The sequence below is a fragment of the Carya illinoinensis genome, chromosome 5 (genome assembly GCF_018687715.1).
Source record: "Carya illinoinensis cultivar Pawnee chromosome 5, C.illinoinensisPawnee_v1, whole genome shotgun sequence".
NCBI lineage: Eukaryota > Viridiplantae > Streptophyta > Magnoliopsida > Fagales > Juglandaceae > Carya > Carya illinoinensis.
Genome location: NC_056756.1, coordinates 4,621,562 through 4,648,000, shown reverse-complemented (window position 1 = coordinate 4,648,000; position 26,439 = coordinate 4,621,562). Strand labels below are relative to the sequence as shown.

Below are 26,439 nucleotides of genomic sequence, written 5' to 3'. Positions count from 1 at the left end.
CTCCAAAATTTTTTGAATTGTTGAGCCAGTTCGATTGCAAGGAATGGATGAAATTCATCTGTTTTGGTGTTTTTATGCTCTATTTATTTGCATTTTTGGTTAAATCTGATCTTAGTTAACATCATCGAAGATATCTCCTGCTCAGCCTACTAGACTACCATTCGAGGAGATGCCTCAAAGATAGATCAGAGAATTGAGTGTGCGCTAAAACTTGATTGTTACAGAGCATAAGTGACTGGTTTTGCTACATAAAATGCTACATAAACCTCATAATCAAATTATGTCAACCTCAATATTTAAAAGTTTGGAAGAGAGCAAAATATGTATTACAACTTTGGTTTGCTCAAACCAATTACATGCACATGCGGCGAGTGCACAGAAGAGATCCAAAATTGCAGTAACATTATCTCATTGATTTCATTTTCTTATACCTTACATCTTCCTTTATAACTTCACTAACATTTCCTAGCTAAAGAAAAATACTAAAATAAAAAAAAAAGAATAACGAAAAGGAAATATGACCTTTTAAGGTTAATCCCAAAATTGCCACGATGGGCGCAGCCCCGAACTTCCGCTAAATCTAATCACTTTCCTCGCAAAGAGATCTCCCGATACTAATTACCTCGGCAGATAATAATTCCACATCCTCAAATCATATATATATTGTTCTCCAGGTAAAAACTACAAGTAGAGAGATGCTGCAAATACGATATCCCTTTTGATCTTGGAAACAGCCTCTTCAAATTTTGATTCAAGCTCAGTTTCTCCAATAGACTTTGCTGCTTGTATGAGCTGCTGAAGAACTTCCTCCAGTCTACGAATTGCCCTGATCAAGCTGCCCTCGAAAACCTGTGTAATTTCCATGATCTCATAGAACTTGGACCCTTTTGCCCAAGCATACACAGCCTCCATGATATCTGGCCGAAACGAACTCACAAAGTTCTCCACATCAATTTGGACCTGAGAAAATAAAGGTCCAAACTCAGTTATTGAAACAACGTATTTGCAGACATTATAATGGCATTGCCATCTCTTATGACATTTATATGGCTTAGGAATCATATGGTTTGACTGATGATCTCAAAAGACCATCCTTATAGATTTAACTATATAGCAGGACACAAATAAAATCCATTTCAAACTCATTTGATGAAAACCATCACACGTATAGTGTCATTACAGCTCCTCTGATCACTAGAAAATCTTCGTTTCAGTTGTTGCCCCACTTCCAAAGTATTTTGAGAATGTGCTTAGCTTGTATCTAACTTGGGAACAAAGCCACAAGAATTCTCCTTGCAGTTAATTCGGTTTTCTAGTTCAATAGTTCAGTCTCAACCCAAACCCTCCCCCACCCCCAAAACAAGACTGAAAAGAGAAAAAGAAAAGGAAAACAAAGAAAGAAAACCGCGAGTGCATAATATGAGGCACTTCATTCTCTTTGTAGCCATAGTTTCTTTTAACCCAACTCTTACGTTGAGTCACTCAACTCCAAATTAACATCTAAATTGAGTTCCAAATTCCATCTGTGTGATAAAATTATAATAATATTCTTCTGTTACTTAAGAGTTGAGTTAAAACTTCTAAAAAAAATTTTTTTTGATTGGTAATCAAAGATATTGTATTCATAGAAGTAGGCAAAGCCCAGGTACACAGGAAGTATACATGAATAATGCCTAGCTAGTGGTTACTTCTAATAAAAAAAAATGAACAATACCAAGAAGAAGTTCCATTATTACCTTGCACTCAAGCTGAACTTTGGCAACCCTACGAGCTATATCTTGTAACTGTACAAAGAGCGAGTCAAGTTCTTCCCTAGGCTTTGGAGCATTTTGAAGTTTCTCCTGCCAGACAAAGCAAGAAAGTAGAGAAACCATCTCTTCCACCGTTATGTCCTTTAAAACCCCATTAAACATAAGCTCTGATAGGGTCAACTCATCCGCACTACTGATTTCACAAGCAACTCTCCCTTTCAACCCCACAACATCTTCATTTGTGACATATCTGCAATTATATCCACTCCAAGCATTTTAGTATAACATCTCATTAATAAGGCCCACGGAAAAGTAAATCTTTTGAATGTCTAAAAACCTTCCATAATTTTCTTGTTATCAAGAGTAACAAGAAAATGATCAAACATCCAGTTTGTGCAAAATGTTCAGCCAGAATTACTAGTCTTGGGCTACACTTCGTGATTGTCTTCTCACCATAGACAAATAATCTAAAAAATTTCTTTGTTGCCAAAAGATTAAAATTAAAAAGCAAAATAATATGATACCAAAAAATCAAAGCAAAAAAAAGGGTTGGAAATCCTGCTATCAGAACTGAGGTCCCATCATAGAGGTTGTGCATGAAGCTAATAAAAAAGGAGAATAATGGGTGTGAGAGCAAGAAGTAAAGTGAAGTAAAGAAAAGTCTCATTACCCTAGCCTCCGAAGTGCCCGTTTTCTAGCCTTGAATTCATCTTTAAAGGCCAACACAGTGGAAGAGCGTATTGTCTTCTTAACCAACTTGATCTTAGCAGCCAATTCTTGCTTCATGTGGAAAACTTTGAGCTTTTGTTCAATAAGGGGAGATTTAGCAATTTCATGCTTGTCAAAAAGGCTCTCTAGAGCCTCTATTCTACGAGCTGCTTTTCTGTATGAGCTGCTTTGAATCTGAACATAGCAAAGCAGGCTGTAATTGCATGATATATATGTGTGTGTGTGTGCACACATGGGAACATGAAACTGAAGTTGGAGTAATACCTTCAGATCTTCTTCTGGATCCAGAAGAGGTACCCCTTTTTCTGCAAATCTTGAAATAACTTCAGAAACCTTCTTCAGTGTGTTTTCTCGAGTTTCCAAGGGCAATAGATCCTTTGGTATGACCATAAGAATACTAGTCAAACTAATAATCTGTTCATGATATGAGAAGCTATTAATTCTCCAGTGAGTGACTGACCAGTGGAGTCAACAAAGAATTTTAAGAAAAAAAAGTAAAGGTATCACAGTAGTACATAAGAGAAAAGCAAATGCTATTTTCTCTGGAAACACAAAGGCCAGTTGAATAGTGGACACAAAAGCATGAATCAATTAAAGAGCGAATCCTTTTAATCATAGAGAGCAGTTCGATTATCTCTCTAAACAAAACACCCAGCTATTCTGCATTTACCAAAAGACCACCCATTTAAAAACATTAGCGAGTTAATAAACTTGAAAAGCTAGTAATCTCAACAATCAAACAATTAAAACAGATAAACTCCAAGCTCAGCTCATGCTATTACTATTTCATAACTAAAGAACTGAAATGTAACAAATTCAGAAAGCCCCAAAATAAATCACAACTGCAACTTTCAATGGAAAGAATAAACAAGCTTGGAGTTATGTGCAAAAAATGGGACGAATTGGTGGATCATCTTCTTCTGCATTGTGAAGTGTCAAAAGGCTTTGTGGGATGAGGTATTTGTTAAGGTGGGAATTGCTTGGGTGATGCCCAATAGGGTGGTGGACCTCCTTGCATGTTGGAGAGGGCTTCTAGGAAATCGTCAGATTGCAACCATTAGGAAGATGGTCCCTCTTTGTCTTATGTGGTGCATTTGGAATGAGAGGAACGGGTGCTGTTTTGAAAATAGCGAACGTTCAGTTGAAGGAATTAGAGCTTTCTTTTATCATACTTTGTTTCTTTGGGCTACGAATATTGTTTTGGATGGGATTAGTTTTAATTACTTTTGTAATCTTTTTCAGGGTTAGCTTGTAATTAGGTGTTTTTCTATGTACACTTCCTGTGTATTTGGGCTATGCCCTAATCACGTTTATTAATAAATTTCTTACTTATATAAAAAAATGAATAAACAAGCTTTATCGATAAAAGAAATAAATTAATCAACATGTTGGAGATTGACAACATAAAACAACAGAGAAGAATTAGGGTCTTTGCCTGGGAGATAGGAACAGAAACAACAACAGGTTCTCCAGGCTCTTTCAATGGGACAATCTTAATGGGTTTTTTCGCAATTCCATCTTTGCTCACCACACATCTTGTAAGAATATCCACTGTGTAGTCTCCATCTTCGGGCTTTCTATTTGCATCATCTGGACCACACATTAATTGTTTAATAATTCATGAATTTGAATTAAAAGAAAGATGGCCATGTTCAGGGAGAAACCATTGACAGTTCTCACCTTCAGATACACTTTTTACTCTTTCAAAATTTATTATCACTCCCCATGTGACCGGGTCCTTGATAGAGAAAGATGGGGAAACTTCTTCAGACCTAGAGCATTCAATACACACGAGCCTTCTAGCCTGCAAGAAAGGTAAGCAGTACTTTGGAGAGAACACAATATCACGCACATCCTTCTTCAAGCTTCTGTACTGCTGTAGCAGATCGTAATAATTCTTTAAACTATCTTCTTCTTCAATTATAATTGAATTCCTCTCTTCTTCAAGATCCTTTACTTGTTTCTGCAAATACAACGAATAAGGGTACATTTTAGTCTAAAATCTCAGGGATGAAATATTGGCTGAAATCCAGACCAGGAAGACCAGTGGAGAAGCTTTGTTTAACATCAACATTGAGTTAAAAAATCAGATAATTTATATCATTTTCTTTTTATTTGTTCATCTGATAAAGGAAATGCAGGTCCTAGATTTCCACAAGATTTCGTCAGACCTTTTTTTTTTTTGGTTGATAAGCAATAGAACTTTATTGATAGGCACAACTCAAGTACACAGGAAGTAAACAGGAGATACACCTATCTTGAAGATGAAAAAGATGCTAAAAACTCATGCAGGCTAAGTCCATTAAAATCAATAGATACATTCCAGAGGAAAAGGGTGTTGATAAAGAAATTCTTCTGCTCCTCTGCAGTCCAAATTTTTTTTAACTGTCCACTACTCTCTAAATGGCTATTTTTCCATTTTTTTCACTATTTATATGTGACTTCTTGACATCTTTATGGTCCTTTGAGTCATATACAAAGGTGTTATCCTGGGCTAGGTTTCTCTTCTTTGAGTTATTTGGGAATTCGCTTGGTCTATGTAGAGGGGGATAATGAAAAAAAAAAGACCTTCAAACAGAATTTATTTTTACCAATTAAATATCTATCCTCCCCTAGAAGATCAAAACAAGAATTTGAAAAACCAAAACTTATAATATGGAAAGTTGACTCCAAACAAGAACATTAGCCAAAGCCATTAATTTCAAGATGTGTCCTCTGCAATCGTCAACTAACCTCAAGACTTGGAATGGCACGGTCGGCTTGGAACTGATAGAATGAATTACGAAGCAAATTTTCAGGATCTCCATCTTCACAACGCATTTGATTCAAAATCATATTGTAGCTTAAATGGAAGGCACTGCAATGCATTGAAATGGAAATCAGTGAATGCAGTTCCAATATCTTTATGGTCAATTGCAACTACATAAATGAATTGAATTCTAGTTCCATGAAAAATTATTTCTTTTATGCAGATGGACCTACTGCATGAAAAGTGTGGGCTCTTCTGATTCTTTAGGCCTTAGACTCCTGAGTTTCTAGAGGTTCCAAATTTGTGCTTTTCAAACATAACTACAGACAAGTGCCAAAACAAAAGTAATGCTAGGCACCACCAATTAACAAATAATAAACATGCCTAGAATTGAAAAATATAAAGGACCAATATCTAAAACCAAACCAAATGAGGGAAACGGGAGAAAGCTTTATGATTTCTTGACCATTTACGTTACTTATGTCCATACATGTGTGCTTGTGTGTGTGTGTGTGTGTGTGTAAAATTATTTAGCTCTCCATCCGACCACAACTCCCAATTTCAGGAGGTACAGATTAGAAACTAATTCAAAATGGGAGTTTCACAAGTATTTTCACTTCTGCCCTCTCGTGCCAATAAGATTATGAGACAAATTCTACAAAATGTTCCTCCATCCAGAAGCAGCATTAATTTATCCACAGCATTTATTTTTTGATGACGAGGTATCTGAGAACTTTCACTGCCCTAGATAAGGCTCTGGTTCTCGACTAATCCCCGAGGTAAAAGACGTCTCCGCCAACAAATTTGTCACCTTCACCGCGGTGCCTTGTTCGCAAGGACTAGAGATCAGCCAGGAGCAACCCACCTGTAGGGTCTCCTTTCGATGTCTTCCTCGCCCAGATTGGGGTCTCTGGGGAGCCTTTTAACCTCCTGCTCAGGAGGGCCACAGCACTTATTTAGAACATACAATTCACATAGAGAATACCATGCTTACCTATTCAAACAATCAGCATTTCCTTTGAGCATCATCTTAGCCGTAGAAGGTTCCAGTTTCTCGTCAACCATAAGGATGCATATTCCACGTTTATCGATACCTCGACGACCAGCACGGCCACTCATCTGAATATATTCTCCACTGGAAATCCATCTGAACTTATCCCCGTCAAATTTACGGACATTTGTAAATACCACAGTTTTAGCAGGCATATTCAAACCTATGCTGAAGGTCTCTGTGGCAAACAAGCACTGTAGGGAAATAAATCTCTTTGTAATATTGCAAATATGAATAATCATTCACATTATCACATTAAAAATTGAAAACCTAAAAATATTTGCCCCTGAATGGTGCAGATGAAATTAATGAGTCCAAAGGGGGGTAAAAATAGAGAAGAAAATAACTATTTTTTATTTTATTGTTAGAAGAAAACAATAAATTAGTTTATCGCAGACACCAAAGAATGAAGAAGGAAAACCAGAAACAAAAACAAGCATCAATCAGTTTCTTCAACCATTTACTCTCCAAATAGATGGGGCAAGAAAAAAACACATATAGGTAAGTCATCATTAGTTTTTGAACAATGAAGGCATCAAGTTGGAGATAAAAGAAAAACAAGCAAAGTTTGCAAGGGCCAAAAATATAGTGCATGAGCTAACTTGTTATAATATGGTACTACACTTTTTTCCCCTGATAAGTGATTTGATAAGCCTTTATTTAATAGGCATCGGGTGTCCAGGAACAAAGTCCCGATTAATCCCAGGGTGTATAGGCCCTTAGCAAGAAGTTTCACGCAAAGGCATCTCATGTAATTTCAAGGGGAAATTCCGTCCAATGGCCCCAAGAAATTATTTCAACCTAAGGGTTGAACCTTAGATCTGGAGGAAGTATACCACAAAGACCAAGGTCTTTACCACTTGAGCCAACCCTTAAGGGCTTATATTGATAAGTATAACTGAAAATATACTATTTTAAGTGCATGCATTTGTTAATCGATCAAATAGAAGAAATTCTGCTCAGAACTATTCAGGTGAATGGTATAAAAATGTTAGTCACTTATTAAGTTCCAGAAGATACAAGTAAACAGATTATAGTTTTTCTATATTGGTCAAAAAATAAATAAATCTATAATATGCTTCCAACCTTGATCAATCCTTCCTGAAATAATATCTCAATAACTTCCTTCAAAATGGGAAGCAAGCCAGAATGATGCACCCCAATCCCACGTTTCAGGAGGGGTAAAATATTAGAAACCTGTGTAAAAAAATTCAAAATCACTAATGAAGAAAAAAATATTCAAAAGCATTAAAATTGATACAAAACCACAAAAGCTACTTACACTAACATGTAGCATTAAAACTAGATCTAAACAGAGCTACACCCATAATCATGGTCAGCATACAGTAATCAAATGCATAGGAATGCATAAAAGTACCATAGCAAACCACATTTTTTGATGAAATGGAACCTCATGAAGGTAGGGCCTTTTGGAGCCACTCTTGGAGACTAATTCCCAGATGGATGACCCCACCCATTAGAATCATGTATCAGGCAATCATATTCAGGTAATCCATAAGAACTCCAAGTGGTGAATGGAGCCCGGGATGTTAAAATTCACAGCTCATCTCAAGCCCACCATTTGACAACTAGGCACAGCACATACCGATATCACAAAATTTTAGATCCCACCTCATATATCGGCATACATAGACGCAGCACATCACATCTTCTCTAATGGGATTTTATTTGTTAAATTTATATTGCCCACTTTCTAACAAGTAGCCATCGTCATCCAAACATAATCAATGGGAGTGCTCATATTAATTTTTTGCTTATTCCTTTTACTAGACACCATTTAAGGTCTCAATGTTAGCAAAATCATCAAGATTTAGGAAAGGATTTCTAAAACATACATATATCTTGTCTTTCCTTCATTAGGAGAAAAGAGAAAGCAAAGCTGTAAAAATATGTGCTTAAAGCTATTCCATTAACTCCACTTGTTTACAGAAGAAGCAAGGTATAAAAAAAATGCCTGTAACAAGGAGGATATTTTATGTGCGCATCTAAGAGAGAGAGAGAGAGCATCCAGATAAAAAAACTACAACAAATAACTTGAGAAAGATATATTACTGAGAGGTGGCTTGGGCATTAGAAATATGAGAGTTTTTAATCGAGTGTTACTTGGAAAATGGTTGTAGAGATACCATAAGGAACCAGAAGCCCTATGGAAGTTAGTGATTGAGAGCAAATATAGTGGCTTATGGGGGGGATGGTGTTCTAACAAAGTGAGATGGTTATATGGAGTGGAGTTGTGGAAACATATAAGAAAATGATGGGGGGTCTTCTCTCACCACTCAAGATTATGCCTAGGAGATGGGGCCAGGATTAAATTCTGGTATGATTCTTAGTGTGGTAATGGTGCTCTAAACGATCTTTTCCCTGCACTCTTCAGAGTTGCAAATGCCAAAGATGTTTCAGTGGCGGAAGTCATGGTGATAGCAGGGGAACAAATCCAGCGGAACATCAACTTTAGCCTAGCAGCAAATGATTGGGAAATAGACAGCTTTGCAGCCTTTTTCAGTCTTTTGTACTCACTCAAACCAAGTAACCAACTTACTGATTTATTGTGGTGGAAACCTACAGGTAAAGGTGTGTTCTTAGTTCGATCATACTATAAGTCTCTTTCACATGAGCTCCCTATTCATTTTCCTTGGAAAATACTTTGGAGACATAAGGCACCTCTCAAAGCAGCATTTTTTGTACGGACCGCCTCCTTGGGTAAGATCCTCACAATGGATAATTTGAGGAAACGAAGGGTGATCATCGCAGATTGGTGTCGCATGTGCAAGAATGGGAGTGAATCTGTGGACCACCTTCTATTACACTGTGAAGTTGCTCGAGGGTTATGGAACAAGGTTCTTAGTAGACTAGACTTGGGTTGGGTTATGCCCGAGACAATAGTGGTGGTTTTGGCTAGCTGGACAGACCTAAGAGGCAATCAACGGATCAAGATTGTGTGGAAGATGATCCCTATATGCATCATGTGGTACGTGTGGCAGGAGCGCAATAAACGGACGTTCGAGGACAAAAAGAGATCGATGGAGGAACTTAAAGTTCTCTTTTTTAGAACTCTTTGTACTTGGGTCATTGCCGTTAATTTTAATAGTCAAGATTTTCATGATTTCCTTGTATCTATTGTCCCTACGTAGTTTAGGGCATTCTTTGTACTATACATGACTTTGCCAATTCTTTTATTAATACATCTTGCTTGCTTGTCAAAAAAAAAAGGTGAGCAATCTACCAACATTGCACCTTTTTGTGTCCAAGTTACGTATTCAAAACCACTATATTAGCTCAGATGCACACAAACATAGACAGATTCTTGACATTCACAGAATAAGAACTCACCTGAGGAAGCTTCTTATCATCATCTGAAAGAATATCCATAGCACTCCAAAAAATAGTTTCTACATTCACTTTCTCATCATCCCCATTCAGATCCAATTTTGCCATCTAAAATGCCAAATAAGAGAACTAAAACTCTAATTCACATATTTATACTCAGATGAATTACAGTAAGATAAAATCCACATGGATCTAGTAGCATGCAACATCATGATGAATGGTGCCGAAAACTTTTACATCAGTGAATGGTGCCCAAAACATAGAGGACATTTTTTACCAAAAGAACAATGTTGCAATGGAAACATTGCCAAGTGATTTTTTATAGGCCATTTGTTTAAACTAAAAATTAGCAAAAGAAATGAGTCATTGGAAATACAAGTATTTTTTCTATAAGTAAGAAGATATAGTAATATTGAAATAAGTATAGCCCAAGTACACAAGAATTATACAAGAGAATAAACCTAGTTAGGAACTAGAAAAGGATACAAGTTTTTTTTGATAAGTAGAAAAGGATACAAGTAATCCATAATATATTCAAAGATCATGGCAATGCAACACTACTTCCAAGTTATTTTTCCATAAAATATACTATAGTAAAATCCATAAAAAAACTCAAGTAAAATGACCATGCTGACAATAATCAGTCTGGAAAAATTTGGTAAATCAGAAGCATGCTCCCTTACTCAAATAAAGAAAATTTACACCAAAATAGGAAATTACCTGCATTGCAAGAAACTCACATTCCCTTTTGCTAAAGCTGAATAGTATAACGGGATCATATTGACGCTGAATGATCATTTTCACCATCTTGAAGATGTCACTTTCTTCACCAGCTCTGCCTATGGTTATACCCTTTTGCCACTTTCCATTCTCCTTTTTCTTGATACCCTCGCTAGCAGGAACAAGTGCATTTAAAGATTTCTGAAAGCTATCCTCACGGAATTTTCCCTTTTCATCCACCACCAAGTATAGACCATCACCACCAGAAGGGAAAATATAATGCTGAAGAGGCGTTGGCCTATAATCAGTGTAAACAATGTGACATGGTTGTTGGTGTACCTGCATTGATTTCATTAAAAAAGTATCTATTTCCACGTCAAGATTCAAAATACTATTTCCACGCTCTAAATTCAAATATTAGATTATAGATGAAGTCATATTTTTTTTTATAAGTCTAATCAAGAAAACATTTTTTAATTTTTTAATTTTATTAATATTAGCAGGCGTAGTCAAGTACACCGGATGTATACAAGAGAGAACACCTAGCTAAGAAGAAGAAATAGATATAATGAAATCATGAATGTAATGCCCATTAAAATCTAACGAACATTCCTCTAATGAGCGTTCCTTATCTTCATCTTCAAAGTTCCAATCGTTTATTTCCCTTTGGATGCACCACGAAATGCACATGGGAACCATCTTCCTTGCATACCTTGACGACTTCTCCAGCTGCTAATAAGATTGACCACCCACCCAAGATAGATGAAGTCACACTAAGTACTCATCTATTCATAGGCAACGCTGTTATATATGTACCGTACACTTGGGCCTTTGTCTATTCTATGCTCAGTAAAATCTTGTTTATCAATAAAAAAAAAGCACTCATCTAAAAGTTAAAAGTTCCGAGGGTACTCATCCATTCCCATGAATGTTAAAGCTCCGAATTGTTTCTTGACAAGGGTATCTAAGGCTATCTGCTCCAAGTAATCCCTTAGGAATATGCAGTCTCCCTGTTCCACACACGATAGACAATTACTAGGCCATGTTGCACCCCAAGGGTGGCCATTTTAGGCACAAGTGAGGTTTCAAACTCTTGACCCATACTATGCGAGATGTTTATCAAGGCTTGGCTTGCCACTTGAAAATCCTAATTGAAAGAATTGTTTTGCCCCTCATTTTCCTCTTCTGCCATCTTCCATAGAAAACATTTACTTACTGTTTGCACACTGTGTACATTTATAACATCTACCTGAATTAGTTATAAAAACTTCTCAAAATGAGCAAAAAGGATCCATGTAGACAAAATGAGTTTGAAAAAAAGATTTGACCAGTTTCTACAAGAATTATTTTTGGTAAGCATATCAGAATGACCAAAGGCACAATTGTCATTGGGTCACCCCCCAGCATGCCAAAACAACAGGCTAAACCCTATGATAATCATATATGACTTTATCCTATTTACTCTAGCTTATACTCAATTTTTTCTTCCTGTTCACTGACCATGGATTTCCAGAAAGGATCTTCATCACTAGTTATATTGTGCACGTGTAGTCAATATAGCAGAATGGTCCCGAAATTATTGAGAGGCATCATTAATTGAGTTATACAAGCAAATGTTGTTCAGAGTGTTAATAAGCATCTTCAATCACCTTTAATGAGAAGACAACCATATTCAATTAGAAAATCACCTTAGCAACCCAATCAGCAAATTCCTTTGCATTAGGCACAGTTGCTGAGAGGAATACAAATCGAGAGTTCTTCGGAGCCATAACAATGCTCTCTTCCCAAACTACCCCTCTTTCACGGTCACGCATGTAATGTACCTCATCAAAAATAATCCAAGCAACCTCCCGTGTAATTTCGGATCCTTTGTACTGCATACTACGCCATATTTCTGTTGTCATTACCTGAAATTGAATTGCAACTTAGAGTTATAAAAACAGAACTTTTTGATGCTCAAAAAGAACAACAACAATGGACATCATCCAAAAGACCTACCAAGCAAGAAGCATTGGGTTCAATCGTCACATCACCAGTCATCAAACCCACATCTGAAAACTCTTCTTTAAACTCCCTATATTTTTGGTTGCTAAGTGCCTTGATTGGCGAAGTGTATATTACCCGTTGCTTATTCCGCAATGACATAGCAATAGCATACAATGCTACAACAGTTTTTCCAGCAGAAGTATGGGCTGACACCTGAAAATGCATGGAAATATGAAGTTGATTGGCAAAAAATACAGAAAGAACTGTCTGCTAGCAAGTCATGCTGCAAGGAACCCTTAGTGCTATGAGTGGAGAAATTTGCTTAAATAATCAAAGTCATTGTCCAATCTTTTCCATCAAACTCCATTTCTAAATTACAACTCCAGCAAAAATTTTGACAAATCTGCAACTGCTGAGATTTTTTTTTTGATAAATAAAAGATTTTATTGATCCAAGTAAATAGGCAAAGCCCGAGTACACAGGGGGTATACAAAAGAGAGCCTAGTTACAAACTAAGCTCTACGAATAGTAGCATAGTCATGAAGACTTGTTCCATTCAATACAATAGAAGACGCCCAAAGTAATAGGGTATGAAAGAAAAATGCCCTGAAACCATCCAGGGAGCGTTCCTTGTTCTCAAAACAGCGTCTATTCCTTTTGATCCATGTGCACCACATTAAGCATAAAGGTACTATCTTCCAAACAGCAGCTAACTGCTGAGATCATATGAGCTTCAAACTAAATCCAACTTACTAGCCACCATCAAATCAGAACATCATTAGTAGTTAATACGATTGTTGGTGTGGGGAATTCCAAAATTTTTGGCATGATCTGTGGTGCGGAGAATTGACCCTCAAGAATGCTTTTCCTTCCCTATTTAGAATGGCAAGAGACAAGGATGCCAATGTTGCTGATTCTGTATCTTTTTCCAATAACATTCCCTAATGGAATGTGCGATTTTTTAGAGATGTTCATGATTGGGAAGTGCCGATTATTACTGATTTTTTCAGTAGACTGTATGGCATTAAAATGGTGCAGGGAGGAGAGGACAGAATTTTTTTTTTTTTTTAATAAGTAAAAAAGATTTTATTCCCAAGAAATAGGCATAAGCCCAAGTACACAGGATGTATACAAAGGAAATACCTACTTCTTTCCAAGAACAAAAGGAAAACTAAAACAGAAACTGGAAAATATCTTCCGTTACAAAAACTTTAGCCCACAATCTCAAATTACTAAAGAAAAAATCCCTAAGTTCTCCCAATGACCGTTCTTTGTTTTCGAAGCATCTCCCATTCCTTTCAAGCCATATACACCACATGAGACAAGAAGGAATCATCTTCCAAACATGAACAGCATTCTTGCTACCCTTCAAACCCTTCCACCCTACCAATAAATACACCACATGAGAGGACAGAATGTTGTGGAAACATGCTGGAGATTCAATTTTCTCTGTCAGCTCTTATTATAAAGTGCTGGCATGTCTTTGTGTCAATCAATTTTCTTGGAAGTGTATTTGGAAATACAAGGTTCCGACCAAAGTTGCTTTTTTCTGCTGGTTAGTGTCACTCAAGAAGATTCTAACAACGGATAATTTGAGAAAGCGAGGTATAATATGCCTAGACTGGTGTTATTTGTGCAAGAAAGATGGGGAGTCAGTTAATCATTTGTTTCTGCATTGTGAGGTCACAAAGACATTTTGGGATGAGATTCTCAGCAGGTTGGGTATTGCTTGGGTGATGCCCAAGAGAGTGGTGGATCTATTGGCTTGTTGGAAAGGATCTATGGGCAGCCATCACATTGCTGATATTTGGAAGATGATACCTCTATGTCTAATGTGGTGTTTGTGGCTAGAAAGGAATGGACGCTGTTTTGATGATAGAGCTTGCTCGTTGGGAGAATTTAAAGTTTTTCTTTCAAACTCTTTGTTTTTGGGCAAATACTCTTGTACTGAATGGGGATTCTTTAAATGTTTCCTTTTTAGACTTTGCTAGTCCCTAGTTTCATATCTTGTATTTAGGTGTTTCCGCTTGTATACTTCCTGTGTACTTGGGTCATGCCTATCTACTTGCATTAATAAATTTCTTATTACTTATAAAAAAAAAAAGTAGTTAATACAAATTGCTTCATAAGTGGATCTAATTGCCTAATTCGGCAGCCCACTAGATGCAGACTACAATAAGTCCAATCTTCTACAAAAACCCACCCAAGTCTGATCTACAAGCATAAGCCCTTCACAGCACCCTACCATCAGCAAAACCCTGAACTTGGAAGAGATTACTGAGCACTAACACACTATCTCTCCTGGGCTCAATCCCAAACCTCTTGGATCAGTTCCGGTACTAAATTCATTACCTTTGACAACAATTCCTATTCCCTCCAACTGAAGTTTATCCCCAGTCTAATTATCTGAATTGAATTAACTGATTGTGACGATAGATTCAAAAAGGTGAATTGGATATTTGCATATCTTACTCTAAGGTGGCTATAACCTACGAGACTTAAGTATAGGGTCAAAATTCACCATATTTATGAGAGTACAAAATCTAGCATATTTTATATGTTTCATCTTTTTTATCCCTATTTTCCTCCATCCTCTTTCCCATTCTCACTAATGGCTATTACACTGCTCTCTTACCTTTCCTTCAGTTCTCTACTTCGTGACGATAAAACAAATATCCACAAAATAAAGCAGCAGAAGAGAAGGCATTAAGTTCAGGCATGTTTGCTAAGGTAAAATATAAGTTATTCATAAAGCTAACATAGACACCGAAAAACACACGCAAAAGAAATTCGAGGAATTGAAAAACAAATTAATGAAAATGAGCAGGCATAGGCGGGAAAGTAAAAATATTGTACCATGACGGACTCCCCGTTCTCGAGGCATTTGATGGCTTCGGACTGGAAAGGGTCCAGAGTGAATTCAAAGACTTTTGCAGGCGGTTCCGCTGAAGAGGAGGGAGTTCGAGCAGGAGGAACACAGCCTTCCGGAAACGACACGTCGTGTAAACAGGCGACGGGTTCTCCGTCGTCGGCCACCACTAAATTGTTCTCTCTCTGCTGTCGTTTCTGAGGAAGCAGAGGGTCCGCTTGTATATCGTCTGCCAACTTTCGCTTGGACGATCCCATTAGAGCGTCCATGACCAGCGAAAGCTCAAGAAGTGCTTCGAAAACCCTAGAGAGATGGAGGCAAGAGAACTTCAGAAACAGAAACAAGCTGGTAGTATCACGGCAGGACTGAAAGTCCGAAATTTTCTCGCCGAGAGAGAGAGAGAGATTGTCGGTTGCTAAGGCGGCGGTGAGCGGGAGTCGGGACAGACAGCGAGAAGAAGGCGCCGTTATCCAATCGCTGCTACTAACGCACAAATTCGCGTTCCCCACTCCTCGAGACGCACCCTCTCTTTCTATTGTCTTATAATTTATAAACGCTTTCACTGGCAACTTGGGATAATATTATAAAAATTTAAAATTCGAAGGCCACATTGAGAATTATTAGGAAATTGAGGGTATATAGTATAAAACTCAGAATTTGAAAACCATAAAGGATGCCGTGTCTCTCCGGTTGGTCTCTGACTCTCTATCCTTATTAAGGTCTGTGCAGCAACTCCACAGTCCACCCCCACGCTTGGCGAGATTCCCTGATTCCCGTCTTAATGCCCGAAAACTGATGGATATGTCTTTGCTCGGCGCTGGGTTTCAGCACACCAACTTCCGCTACTTACCCGTGCCCTTTCCTATAATTCCTTCTGTATCCCTTTCCACCACCTCCCCCACTACCGCGATATCAGCCAAGAGGAATTCCCAACCCAAAACAGCGGCGGCAACGACAACGACAACAATAACTCTCCGTGAAGAACCACCTAATAGTGTTAAAAGGAAAAATGGAAATGGCTCGGTTACTGGGGTTCATAAGAGGCGCCACTCCAAGTCCTACTTAGAAAGGCAATCTGCCATTCTTGAAGTTCAGCAGGCATCCGATTTGGGCCATGCTATTGCAAGGTGATCTACCCGTTCACACAGAGTTTTGTTTATATGGGTGTTTGCTCTGTCTAATTGTTTACTTTGTTGCTTAGTTTAGTCAATTTTTTATGAGCGATGATGTTATCATCTGGGTTTTTAATTAACGGAAGAAATTTTTGTTTTTATGTGCAAGTCATGGATTTGCATTAGATTGTTTATATATTTGACATTTCTGTTGCGTTTGTTGTGTGACACTTGGATTATGAATTGTTTCTCGAGTGCAAGCTTTGTGATTGTTGGAAGTGAAGTTAAGTTGGTTCCATTTTTTTTATATGTTAGTCGATTCGTTGTTTTAAATGTTTTATCTGTAGAGGGCGTTCACAATAGTGTGGTTTTCTCGTTCACATTTCAAGTAGGCGCTTCAAAATCCACAAACTTATCTGAAGCGCAAGAGCAGTAATGCTTGGCTCTAACTGTAGGGGGTTCATAATAGGGAGTTCGAATTCTTTGAAACTTTTATACACTGATTCTTCTTTCTTCAGGAAACCAGGAATTTAAAATTAAAAAAAATAAAAAAAAGTGGTGGTCATTGTGGTGATCTTAACTTCATTGCTCAAATCTTGGAATATATATATATTTTTTTTCTGGTGGAAACGTCTGTCTAGCATTTGCGCTTGGACTCATATAATATATATATATATATATATATATATATATATATATATATATATATATTAATGCAGACTAGGAGGGATGTTGAAGGTGCAAGACATGAATGCCATTTTGCGACATTTTGGAAAGCTAAACAGATGGCATGATCTTTCCCAGGTAACTGGAAAACTGTTGTCTGTTTCTGAAAGCTAATAATTGGTATTTTTAATTGTTTAGCCTACCTGTTTTATTTTTGGAGTTGGCTTTATATGTAATAAGTAATACGTTGCATGAATGTCTCTTTGATGTGTGTTATTCAGTTTTCTTTTATTCTATGGCAAGTGTGTGCGTGTTTTATCTTTTAAACAATCACCTTTTTGACCAAATGTAATTAACCTTTCAAATGTATATATATTTTATCTATTGTTTGGAATGATTTCTCACAAGTCTGATGCCTCTCGCTTAGAACTCATCTTTTTTTTTTTTTTTCAAAATTGTCCTTGAAAATTTCTCTCTCTATATTCTCTCAGTATATGGTGCTCCCCCCCCCCTTTTTCCCATCCTCTTTGAATGATGAGTCTAATTAACTGTTGTTTAATTTCTTTTCCAATAAATTTTCATAATTTGTATTTCACTGCTGAAATTATTGCAGCTCTTTGAATGGATGCTACAAAGTGGCAAGATTAATGCTTCATCTTATAGCACTTATATGAAGTTAATGGGGAAGAGCCTAAATCCTGTAGAGGCAATAGAGATATACAATGGCATTCAAGATGAATCAGCCAAAAACAATGTCTTTATATGTAATTCTGTTCTTAGCTGTCTGATCAGGAATGGCAAGTTTGATAGAAGCATAAAACTGTTTCATCAAATGAGGCGAGATGGATTAACGCCAGATGTTGTTACATATAGCACGGTAGGCCATTTCAATTTATATATGTAATATCAATTTATCTCCAAGCACGTGTGAAAACTGTTCATGTGACCTGGAACACAGTCAGCTTCATGATGATCACACACTGCTATGTAGGTCACTAACTCTGTTATTTGTGTGTTATCACTTGTTTGCACACTTTTGTCAAGGGGAATATGCAGAAAAAGCAAACAAATGGTTCATTTATCCTAAAGAACTTATGATGCAAGTTGTTTTATCTCCACGAACTTATGATAATGATCCATATATGGCCATGTCGCAACATCTATATTATTGAGTTCATGCCAGTCATCTCATTGAGGTTTTGAAGTGGAATGCGTAAAAAATGACAGTTTCGAAGAAATCGAAGATGTTTTATTCTATTTATCCTATACTACTTATAATTTCAAGATTCACTCATCAAATTTCACCACTGGCATCCTTAGCTGCTTTCAGGTTGCATCAAAGTCAAAGATGGTTATTCTAAGGCATTAGAGCTGGTTCAGGAGCTTCTGCGTAATGGGCTGCACATGGACAGTGTAATTTATGGGACACTTATAGCTGTTTGTGCTTCAAATAATAAATGGGAAGAAGCAGAAAGCTATTTTAACCAGATGAAAGATGACGGTCACTCACCAAACAAATTTCATTACAGTTCCTTGCTCAATGCTTACTCAATAAATGGAAACTATCAAAAGGCCGATGAGCTGGTTCAAGATATGAAATCTGCAGGGTTAGTGCCAAATAAGGTTTGTTTTCATGCTTACTTTGCCCATAGAGATTATGGTTATCCGATGCCAGTGTTGTCCTTTACTTAATGTACAAGGTCTTGGAATCGACATGCTTTGAGATGGTTTGGAATTGGCAGCCAGATGATTTGCATCGGCCCAATTTTTTATTAATTCACTGAAACACTAATTTACATCCCATATAGTTTTTTTTTTCTTTTTCTTTTTCTTTTGGAGTCAGGTAGTTGTCAATACTTTGGCGACAGTTCTCATCAAGTTCATACTGAAAATGCTTGCAGGTAGTTTTGACAACTTTATTAAAGGTATATGTTAGAGGAGGCTTGTTTGAAAAATCAAGAGAACTATTAGCTGAGCTGGAAACTATGGGCTATGCCGATGAAGAGGTACACTATCTGTTACAGTTATGTGTAATCAAAGTTTGTAACCTTGTGATATGGCTCTCTTTGGAGTAATATGCTTCATTACTGGATGTTGCTACCTGAAATCCTTATTTATCAAAAACTTCTGATTTCTTGCATCTTCTTAATTTTACATTCTTGTAAATATTGTTAGTGAAGGCTTATTTTAGTTCCTCATATAATCTTAATATGTTTGCCCTGTGAAATTGTATTGATCTATGGCCTTTGTTTCAATCTCTCTTGAACTTCCTTTTTTTGAAAACTCCCTTTGACATTTTCCTCCAATATTTTGTGCTTTTCACATCAGTGGTGCCTCCAAGCAACTTACACATTTTAGATTTGATTATAGTAATTTCATGGTGAGGTAACTGAAGGAGACTCGTAATATATCCGTACGTTCTTAAATTAGGTTTAGGTTTTTTGCTTTCTCATGTAGCGCTCACACACACACACACACACACACACATTTGGGAGGATTGCTTGGTATATGATCCTAAGCTTTGGTATTTTTGCATGAACTGGCCTCTCTCATGGCTTGAACCCATGCACCTGTGCTTGTCATCCAGAGACCCATGCACTGGAGACTTACATATACGTGCATGTTTGTTAACTGTCCTTTACTTTATCCCACATGTATCTATTTGTCACTGCTGCTCCAAATTTTGCCTTCTAAATATTTGTTCATAATGATTTGACCATGTAGCATACTTGTTGGAACCTCTTTTTATAATCAGTTCCATGTTCTGATTTGCTTAAGTTTTCTGTTCTCTCATAAACAGATAATACTTTATCTATTGTTCATGAAGTACTGCTGATCATATTTGTCTTGCAGTTTCATGTATTTTTAGTACTGCTGATCATATTTGTCTTGCAGTTTCATGTATTTTTTGCTTAAGTTTTCTGTTCTTTCACTTAGATATGGGAGAAATCCAAGGTTCATGAATCACTGCTGACGTTAGTTGTCTTTCTTATATTATTTTGTATTGAACTTCTATAGCTCATAATGTGAATGTATTTGTAGATGCCCTACTGTTTAGTGATGGATGGCCTTGCTAAGGCTGGGTGTATAGATGAAGCTAAATCACTCTTTCAAGAAATAAGGGATAAATCCATCAGATCTGGTATGTTTTCTGTTAGAGATTGGATTAAGGCGAGCATCTCTTATCCATTAAAATATGTGTTTTATTATCAGTGCATCATTCTTTGGCTTTTTCTGCATAAATAAATAAATAAAACTAAAAAAGAGAAAAAAAGTTATTGGCTTTGAAAAATGGTTTGATGAGCTCAAGATTCATTTTCTGGAGTTCTGATTTGTGAGCTGTTGTTAATCCTGAAGGACATTTTGTGGTGATTCTTGCTGGAAAATCTTTTTCTTTTATATTTGCTTGAGCAACTAATTTGAAATCTAGTTTGCAAGACTTTTCATTTGTATTGCTACTCAATGGAAGGTCACAAATCAATTGATAAGATATACTGGAAATCTCCCTGGCTAATTGGATTATATTGCTTGTCAGCATTAGCGTTGTGCATGAACCCTCACTCTTAAATCTGATGAAAGTGACCCAATTTGAACACAACATGTAGTCTTTTAAGGTTAATTGCATTGGATTTTGGGATTTCTTGAAGAATTCTTGTATGCCATGCATGGGTTAACTATTCTGTCTTTTTTGCTTGATCTGTATAAATTATGTTCCAACTGCAGATGGCTATTCCCATAGTATCATGATTTCAGCATTTTGCCGGGGTGGGCTTTTGGAAGAAGCAAAGCAGTTGGCCAGGGATTTTGAAGCCACCTATGACAGATATGACTTGGTTATGTTGAATACAATGCTCTGTGCTTACTGTAGAGCAGGTGAAATGGACAGTGTAATGCAGATGCTAAGGAAAATGGATGGATTAGCAATCAGTCCAGATTATAAAACTTTTCATATCCTTATCAAATATTTCTGCAAGGAGAAGTTATATCTGCTTGCTTACAGGACAATGGAGGACATGCACAATAGAGGTTGCCAACCAGAGGAGGTATGGCGTTATTGAATTTGTAACTTCTACATAAGAATTCTAGAGCAAAACTGTTTTACTTTGTTGCCTCTCCCTCTCTCTCTCTCTCAGTTATGTTGAAATAGTTATACAACCCAGAGTTCTTACAGATTGTTTTTCCCTGCCTTGTATATTATCCTAGTCCAGGTAACATATGGTAACTGCAGTTACTTGGACTTCTAAACAATGAGTTACATGTAACTACAAATGTTCATTTCCATTTTTTTTATTTTGCAGGAACTTTGTTCCACTTTGATGTTTCATCTTGGAAAGATAAAAGCACATTCAGAAGCTTTTTCTGTGTACAATATGTTGAGATATAGTAAGAGAACAATGTGCAAGGCCCTTCATGAGAAGATTCTGCACATTCTAATAGCTGGAAGGTTACTCAAAGATGCCTATGTAGTAGTGAAGGTATACGATTTTGGTTTAAGAATTCTTGTATTTATTCTTTACCTATCAAACTAGTGATTGTTTTTGTAAAACATTCTCTGCTCAGGACAATGCAGGGTTGATCTCTAAGCCTGCAATAAAGAAGTTTTCTATTGCATTTTTTAATTCGGGAAACATCAACTTGATAAATGATGTTATAAAGGCGATCCATGGTTGTGGCTATAAGATTGATCAGGTAAACAGTTACGAGTGTAAATAAATTGTTCCGGAAAGCTTAAATGATTTTTGTTTGTTGCAACCAGCATTCATCCTTGATACCAAGATGAGACATGGGACATATATGTTAGTGTCTACCACACCATGAGTAGGATGCATCTAAAATATTGTGAATAGCAAAGGCAGCTTAATATGATAATTCAAAGCCATATATTTGAAATAAATCTAGGAATTTTTTTATTTGTTTGTTTTAAAATCCAAGTTATACCACGATGTCAAGCATTAGAAATTCATCATAGTATCCTGACTGCTAAACTCATCATATCTTAGGTGACTTCCATATGTGATTAGATTACCAGGCCATGTAAAGAGAATGAGGTGGAGATCTTAATAGTAAGGTGTAGTCATCTTAGACATTTTTTTTTATTTTAATGAAGAAAGTTACTCCAGAAACACTGCAAAACATGCTTTACTTATGAGCCTTTGGGTGCTGAAATGAAAAAGAAGATAGATGTGGAAGGTGGGGATCAAAGGTCCTATAGATACTTACTTTGCAAGGCCGTACTTGAGGAATCCATCTTACAATGGATTTCATTCGATGGAAAAAGTGCATTATTTACCTCCTCTTCCTTCGAATTTTGACTTTTTGAATTTCAGACTAACTCACCATGCTGCAATTTCTCTCTCAGGGGTTATTTCAGATGGCCATATCACGTTATATTGCCCAACCTGAAAAGAAGGAATTGCTTCTACAATTGTTACAATGGATGCCATGTCAAGGTTATGTTGTTGATTCGTCTACAAGAAACCTTATCCTCAAGAATTCACGCATATTTGGCCGCCAACTAATTGCTGAAATGTTGTCCAAGCAGCATATGGTATCAAAAGCATCGATATCTCATTAAATGAAGGATAAAACTGCAGAGTTTAAGGTAAATTTAAATGCTGTGCAACCGTTTGCGAGATAGCTATCGATTTGATGCCGTTACCTCACTATTCATGACACTTAATCAACTGCAAGATTTCTCATGGCCACTAAAGCTTTTACCATTGATTGGACCTTATGGACTGGAATTTGTTCAATTGCCCATGCATGACTTTTTGAGATGCTGTCAACCTACTAAAACCTCTAGATATGGTATGGGAATGCATCTTTGCACGGCTGTTGACCTGTATGGAACAGCTGCGCGAAACAAAATGTATAGGCCATAAACAGATTGGATATGTTCAATGCACTGAATAAGTTAAATGAATCAACTTTGCTAGTCTTAAAGATTCAGTGGTGGCAGCTGGGACTACTTGTTATCGTGTCACTGACTTGCCCGAATTATGGCTGGCTTACTACTGTTTTGCCAGAGTCTACAGTACTCTTGGGACCAATGTGCTCAGCTGGACAGAGTTTTGAGACGAGTACAACTTTAGATGGAAGCTTGACTGTGAGTCCTAGGGCTGCACAACAATCGACGAAACCGGCTAGCACCAATGTAGACCGATTGCTGGAGCACAGAACTGATAGAGAACCAGTCAACCGAGGGTAGAAATTCCTTAAAACAGATGTTGGCTGGTTCGATTCTGGTTTGAACCTGGTTCAAACCGCCAAACCGGCAAATTAAATAAATATATATATATTTTTAATATATATCTTAGATAAAGCGATGCTGTTTAATTTAAATTTAAACGAAAATGCGTTGTTTTATATGTAACATATTAAAATATATATAAGTGAAATGACTTCGTTTGGTCTTAAATTTAAACGAAAATACGTCATTTTATATGTAACATATTAAAATATATATAAGTGAAACGATCCCGTGTCATTTCAATTTGAGCTTGTCATCTTCCCCCTCCCCTTTTCTTCTCCAGTCTGATTTCTCCCACTCCCTCTCTCATCTCTTAGATGAAGCTTCAGTCCATCGTCATCAACCTAGGAACTACTAAAATCATACAATCGGTATTCCTCTTATCCAGTGGCTGGTTTTGTCAGTCTTTCTCTCAAAATCTTCCTTATCAGTCGGTCGGTCGGTTTCAATTTTAGACAAAAATTGAACCACATCAATTGGTTTTCACCCCTAACAGTGACTATGACCCTTTTCATTATAGAGTTCTTTAAAAAATGTGTTTGTTGGATGCAGATACCTCTCCTATATTTCAGCTCAATCAGTCTCATATTTCTTAAATTCATTTTATGTTTCGAGGGTTGTTTGAGCTAATTCACGAATTGGATTTTGTATTAAACCATGAAAGGCATAGCGAAATCATAGGCAATATGGTAAGTTTTCTCCGATGTATCATGTGCTCATGGTTCCCAATTTTCCTTGTTACAAAGGTGAGGAAACTAGTAGCGCATTCAACTATGTTTCACTTGTAGGATTTGTAATTTAGCTTGATAAATGAGAATAAATGGATTCCCCTAGAACTTGCTTCAGTCTGTTTGGAAGAATGTTTACCGGTCAATATGAGGAATGGTAAATGAAAATTGTGGTGGATCTACAGTAAAATATCTGAATCTCCATGAAGGATTTGATATCGAGCCCTCTATCTCCGTCCTTCCCAAAATGCTAGGTTAAATACCAATTTCACTGTCCATAATATATGAGAATCAGGATACATGGGAAAGAGATCTTTGTAGATTCTGCTATGAAGGTTAATGGTCAAACACTTCTGGGATCTCAACAGGATACAAATGGATTCTGTCCGACCATGCATTTCTTACTTTGGGACCAAGATCTGATATGCATTTCCAAACTGCACTATTACACTTGAAGCCACTTCCGAATGCAATTTGCCAAACCCGATCTCCCTTCTTAACCCTTCCTTTTGCCTCCAGATAGCAGAGCTCATACCAGACCGAAGAGGACGAAGTGTTGCCGAACCTATATAATGTCATTCTTGATGCTTCTCCATCTTCCCTGCTCAACCCGAGATTATCCTGTATGGCATCAATGACAGCTTTTCCACCAGCATGTATACAGAAATGTTCAAAAGCCCTTTTGAAATTTGGTACATAAACTCCCTTCCGGCCTGCTGAAGGCCATATTTTCTGCCTGATCACAGACCACCCATAGAGAAGCTGCTCGGAGAACGGCAGGACACGAGGGCCTAACTCGGATATGTTTGTCCTCAGAGCATTGGCTGCAACATGTAGAAGCGCCCGTGATAAAGACACCCCGACATGACCCGCTTTGTCGGGTTGTTGGAACACAGACTGGTATGCTTGGTCGTTGGACCCTAAGTGGGTTCGGACAACGTTTTGGAGTCTGTACTTGGCCCTTGGCTTGTCTTGCTCCCTGTTGGAAAGCAAAATAGCCGCTCCTCCCATTCGAAACAAAACGTTGGCAATAAGCATGGACTTGACGTTACCTCTGTAACCATTGGGAGTTGCCGCTTCCATGCTGAGAACCAAAGCTACCGAATCTTTGTGAACTTTCAGAAGATCTTTAACCAGACTTATCGATAGTATTCCAGCACTGCAGCCCATTCCACTGAGGCTGACAGCCTTTATATCGCTCCTGAATCCGAACTTGTTTACGATCATAGACGTGATGGACGGTGTAGGGCAGAAGAGACTGCAGTTGGAAACGAGAATATCGATACTTCGGGGATTCACCTGGTTATTAGAAAGAAGGTCCTTGACAATTGTGAACAGAACTTCCTCAGTTTCATGACGAGCTTTGTTATAAGAAGGATCAGGTGGGAGCTCATGCAATGCAGGAGGGGCGCTGGCCTCAACTCCAATGCCTGATCTTTCAAGTACTTTCACCTGGAAATCGATACCGTCCGTGTCAAAAAAATGGCTTCTTTCAAGCTGTTCAATGAAATGGGCATGTGGAGCTCGCAAACTATCGGGAGGCAAATAACAACAAAAGTCAATCAGATAGACAGAATGGGACCATGATTTTCTGATAGCAAAACAGATTACAAGTGCAATTAACAAAGCAGTTGCTGCTAAGAAATGGGTGAGGGTGATCGGAGATTCTCTAATTATAGAAAGCCTTGACAATGAAAAAAATCTAAGCAATCCGGTCTCCATTGTCAGATTCTTGATCGTAATTAGGAGTTTATTTTTTATGCTTTTAATTTGGTTAATATACAACTAGGCAGTAAGCGATGCAAGAACGAAGTTTGGAATGCAATTCTCTCTCTCTCTCTCTCTCTCATGCAAATTGAGTGGACGAATAGGAACAGACAACTTTATTTATGTTCAGTTCACGACTTTGAATACGTTTATTTGATCACACATGCAGTCCGCATGTACAAACCGAATTGTAACGCACCAAAAGCTTGAACTTTAATTAGCAATTTCCGTCAAACAAACAATCACCTTTATCAAAATTCACAGCCAAATTTTGCCGATCCAGCACTTAAACCAACAATACCACCAAACGAAATCCAAACGCAGAAGTTCAACAAAATCTGGGAACCAAGAGTCTGACACGTACATCAAAAATCCCTATTAAGCAAACCTAGAGTCCTAATCTATACTTGATTATAAACTTACATATATTAAAATTATTAGTTTATTTATATTATAATGGTATACGTATATTATTTCATAATAATTGTTGAACTCAAGGTTTCAAGTTTCATGTGATTATAAATCTACACATGGATTTTGATGATAACAAATGAATTCAAAGAATAAAGAAGTCTCAAGCTCAAGTTGTCTACACAATGGAGTCAAGCACATCAAGGAAACAAGCATGAGCAAGAAGGGAATAAGTTCACATTAAAATTATAGAGTAATGTTGTAAATCTCTTCAAAATTCGAAATTAGGATTAATGCTCAAA

The 26,439-nt window shown here is 37.2% G+C and overlaps 3 protein-coding genes across 5 annotated transcripts; 1 reads left to right on the top strand and 2 right to left on the bottom strand.

The window, feature by feature from the left end:
* Positions 1 to 254: 254 nt before the first annotated feature.
* On the bottom strand, positions 255 to 15,716 carry LOC122311746 (DExH-box ATP-dependent RNA helicase DExH9). The gene is made up of 14 exons (XM_043126400.1): positions 15,191 to 15,716; positions 12,347 to 12,547; positions 12,037 to 12,255; positions 10,349 to 10,687; positions 9,632 to 9,736; positions 7,367 to 7,477; positions 6,224 to 6,474; positions 5,214 to 5,337; positions 4,161 to 4,443; positions 3,916 to 4,070; positions 2,745 to 2,894; positions 2,422 to 2,654; positions 1,737 to 2,001; positions 255 to 960 (listed from the first exon to the last, which is right to left on the bottom strand). The coding sequence occupies exons 1-14, from the start codon at positions 15,470 to 15,472 to the stop codon at positions 682 to 684; spliced, it is 2,997 nt and encodes a 998-aa protein (XP_042982334.1). The 5' UTR covers positions 15,473 to 15,716; the 3' UTR covers positions 255 to 681.
* A 129-nt stretch (positions 15,717 to 15,845) lies between these two features.
* LOC122311747 (pentatricopeptide repeat-containing protein At1g10910, chloroplastic) lies at positions 15,846 to 23,399 on the top strand. 3 transcript variants are annotated; one of them, XM_043126403.1, is made up of 11 exons: positions 15,846 to 16,330; positions 17,035 to 17,119; positions 17,595 to 17,858; positions 18,302 to 18,604; positions 18,883 to 18,987; positions 20,024 to 20,123; positions 20,705 to 21,024; positions 21,280 to 21,456; positions 21,542 to 21,670; positions 22,341 to 22,583; positions 23,008 to 23,399. In XM_043126403.1, exons 1-10 carry the CDS (start codon positions 15,999 to 16,001, stop codon positions 22,554 to 22,556), a joined length of 2,031 nt encoding a protein of 676 aa, XP_042982337.1. In that variant the 5' UTR covers positions 15,846 to 15,998; the 3' UTR covers positions 22,557 to 22,583; positions 23,008 to 23,399. The 3 variants fall into 3 exon arrangements, with proteins under 3 accessions (XP_042982337.1, XP_042982336.1, XP_042982338.1); XM_043126402.1 differs by lacking the exon at positions 23,008 to 23,399 and having other exon boundaries at positions 22,341 to 22,930; XM_043126404.1 differs by lacking the exons at positions 21,542 to 21,670; positions 23,008 to 23,399 and having other exon boundaries at positions 22,341 to 22,930.
* Positions 23,400 to 24,214: 815 nt separating this feature from the next.
* LOC122311748 (3-ketoacyl-CoA synthase 7) lies at positions 24,215 to 25,793 on the bottom strand. Its single transcript, XM_043126405.1, has one exon. It carries the CDS (start codon positions 25,679 to 25,681, stop codon positions 24,296 to 24,298), a length of 1,386 nt encoding a protein of 461 aa, XP_042982339.1. The 5' UTR covers positions 25,682 to 25,793; the 3' UTR covers positions 24,215 to 24,295.
* Positions 25,794 to 26,439: the final 646 nt, after the last annotated feature.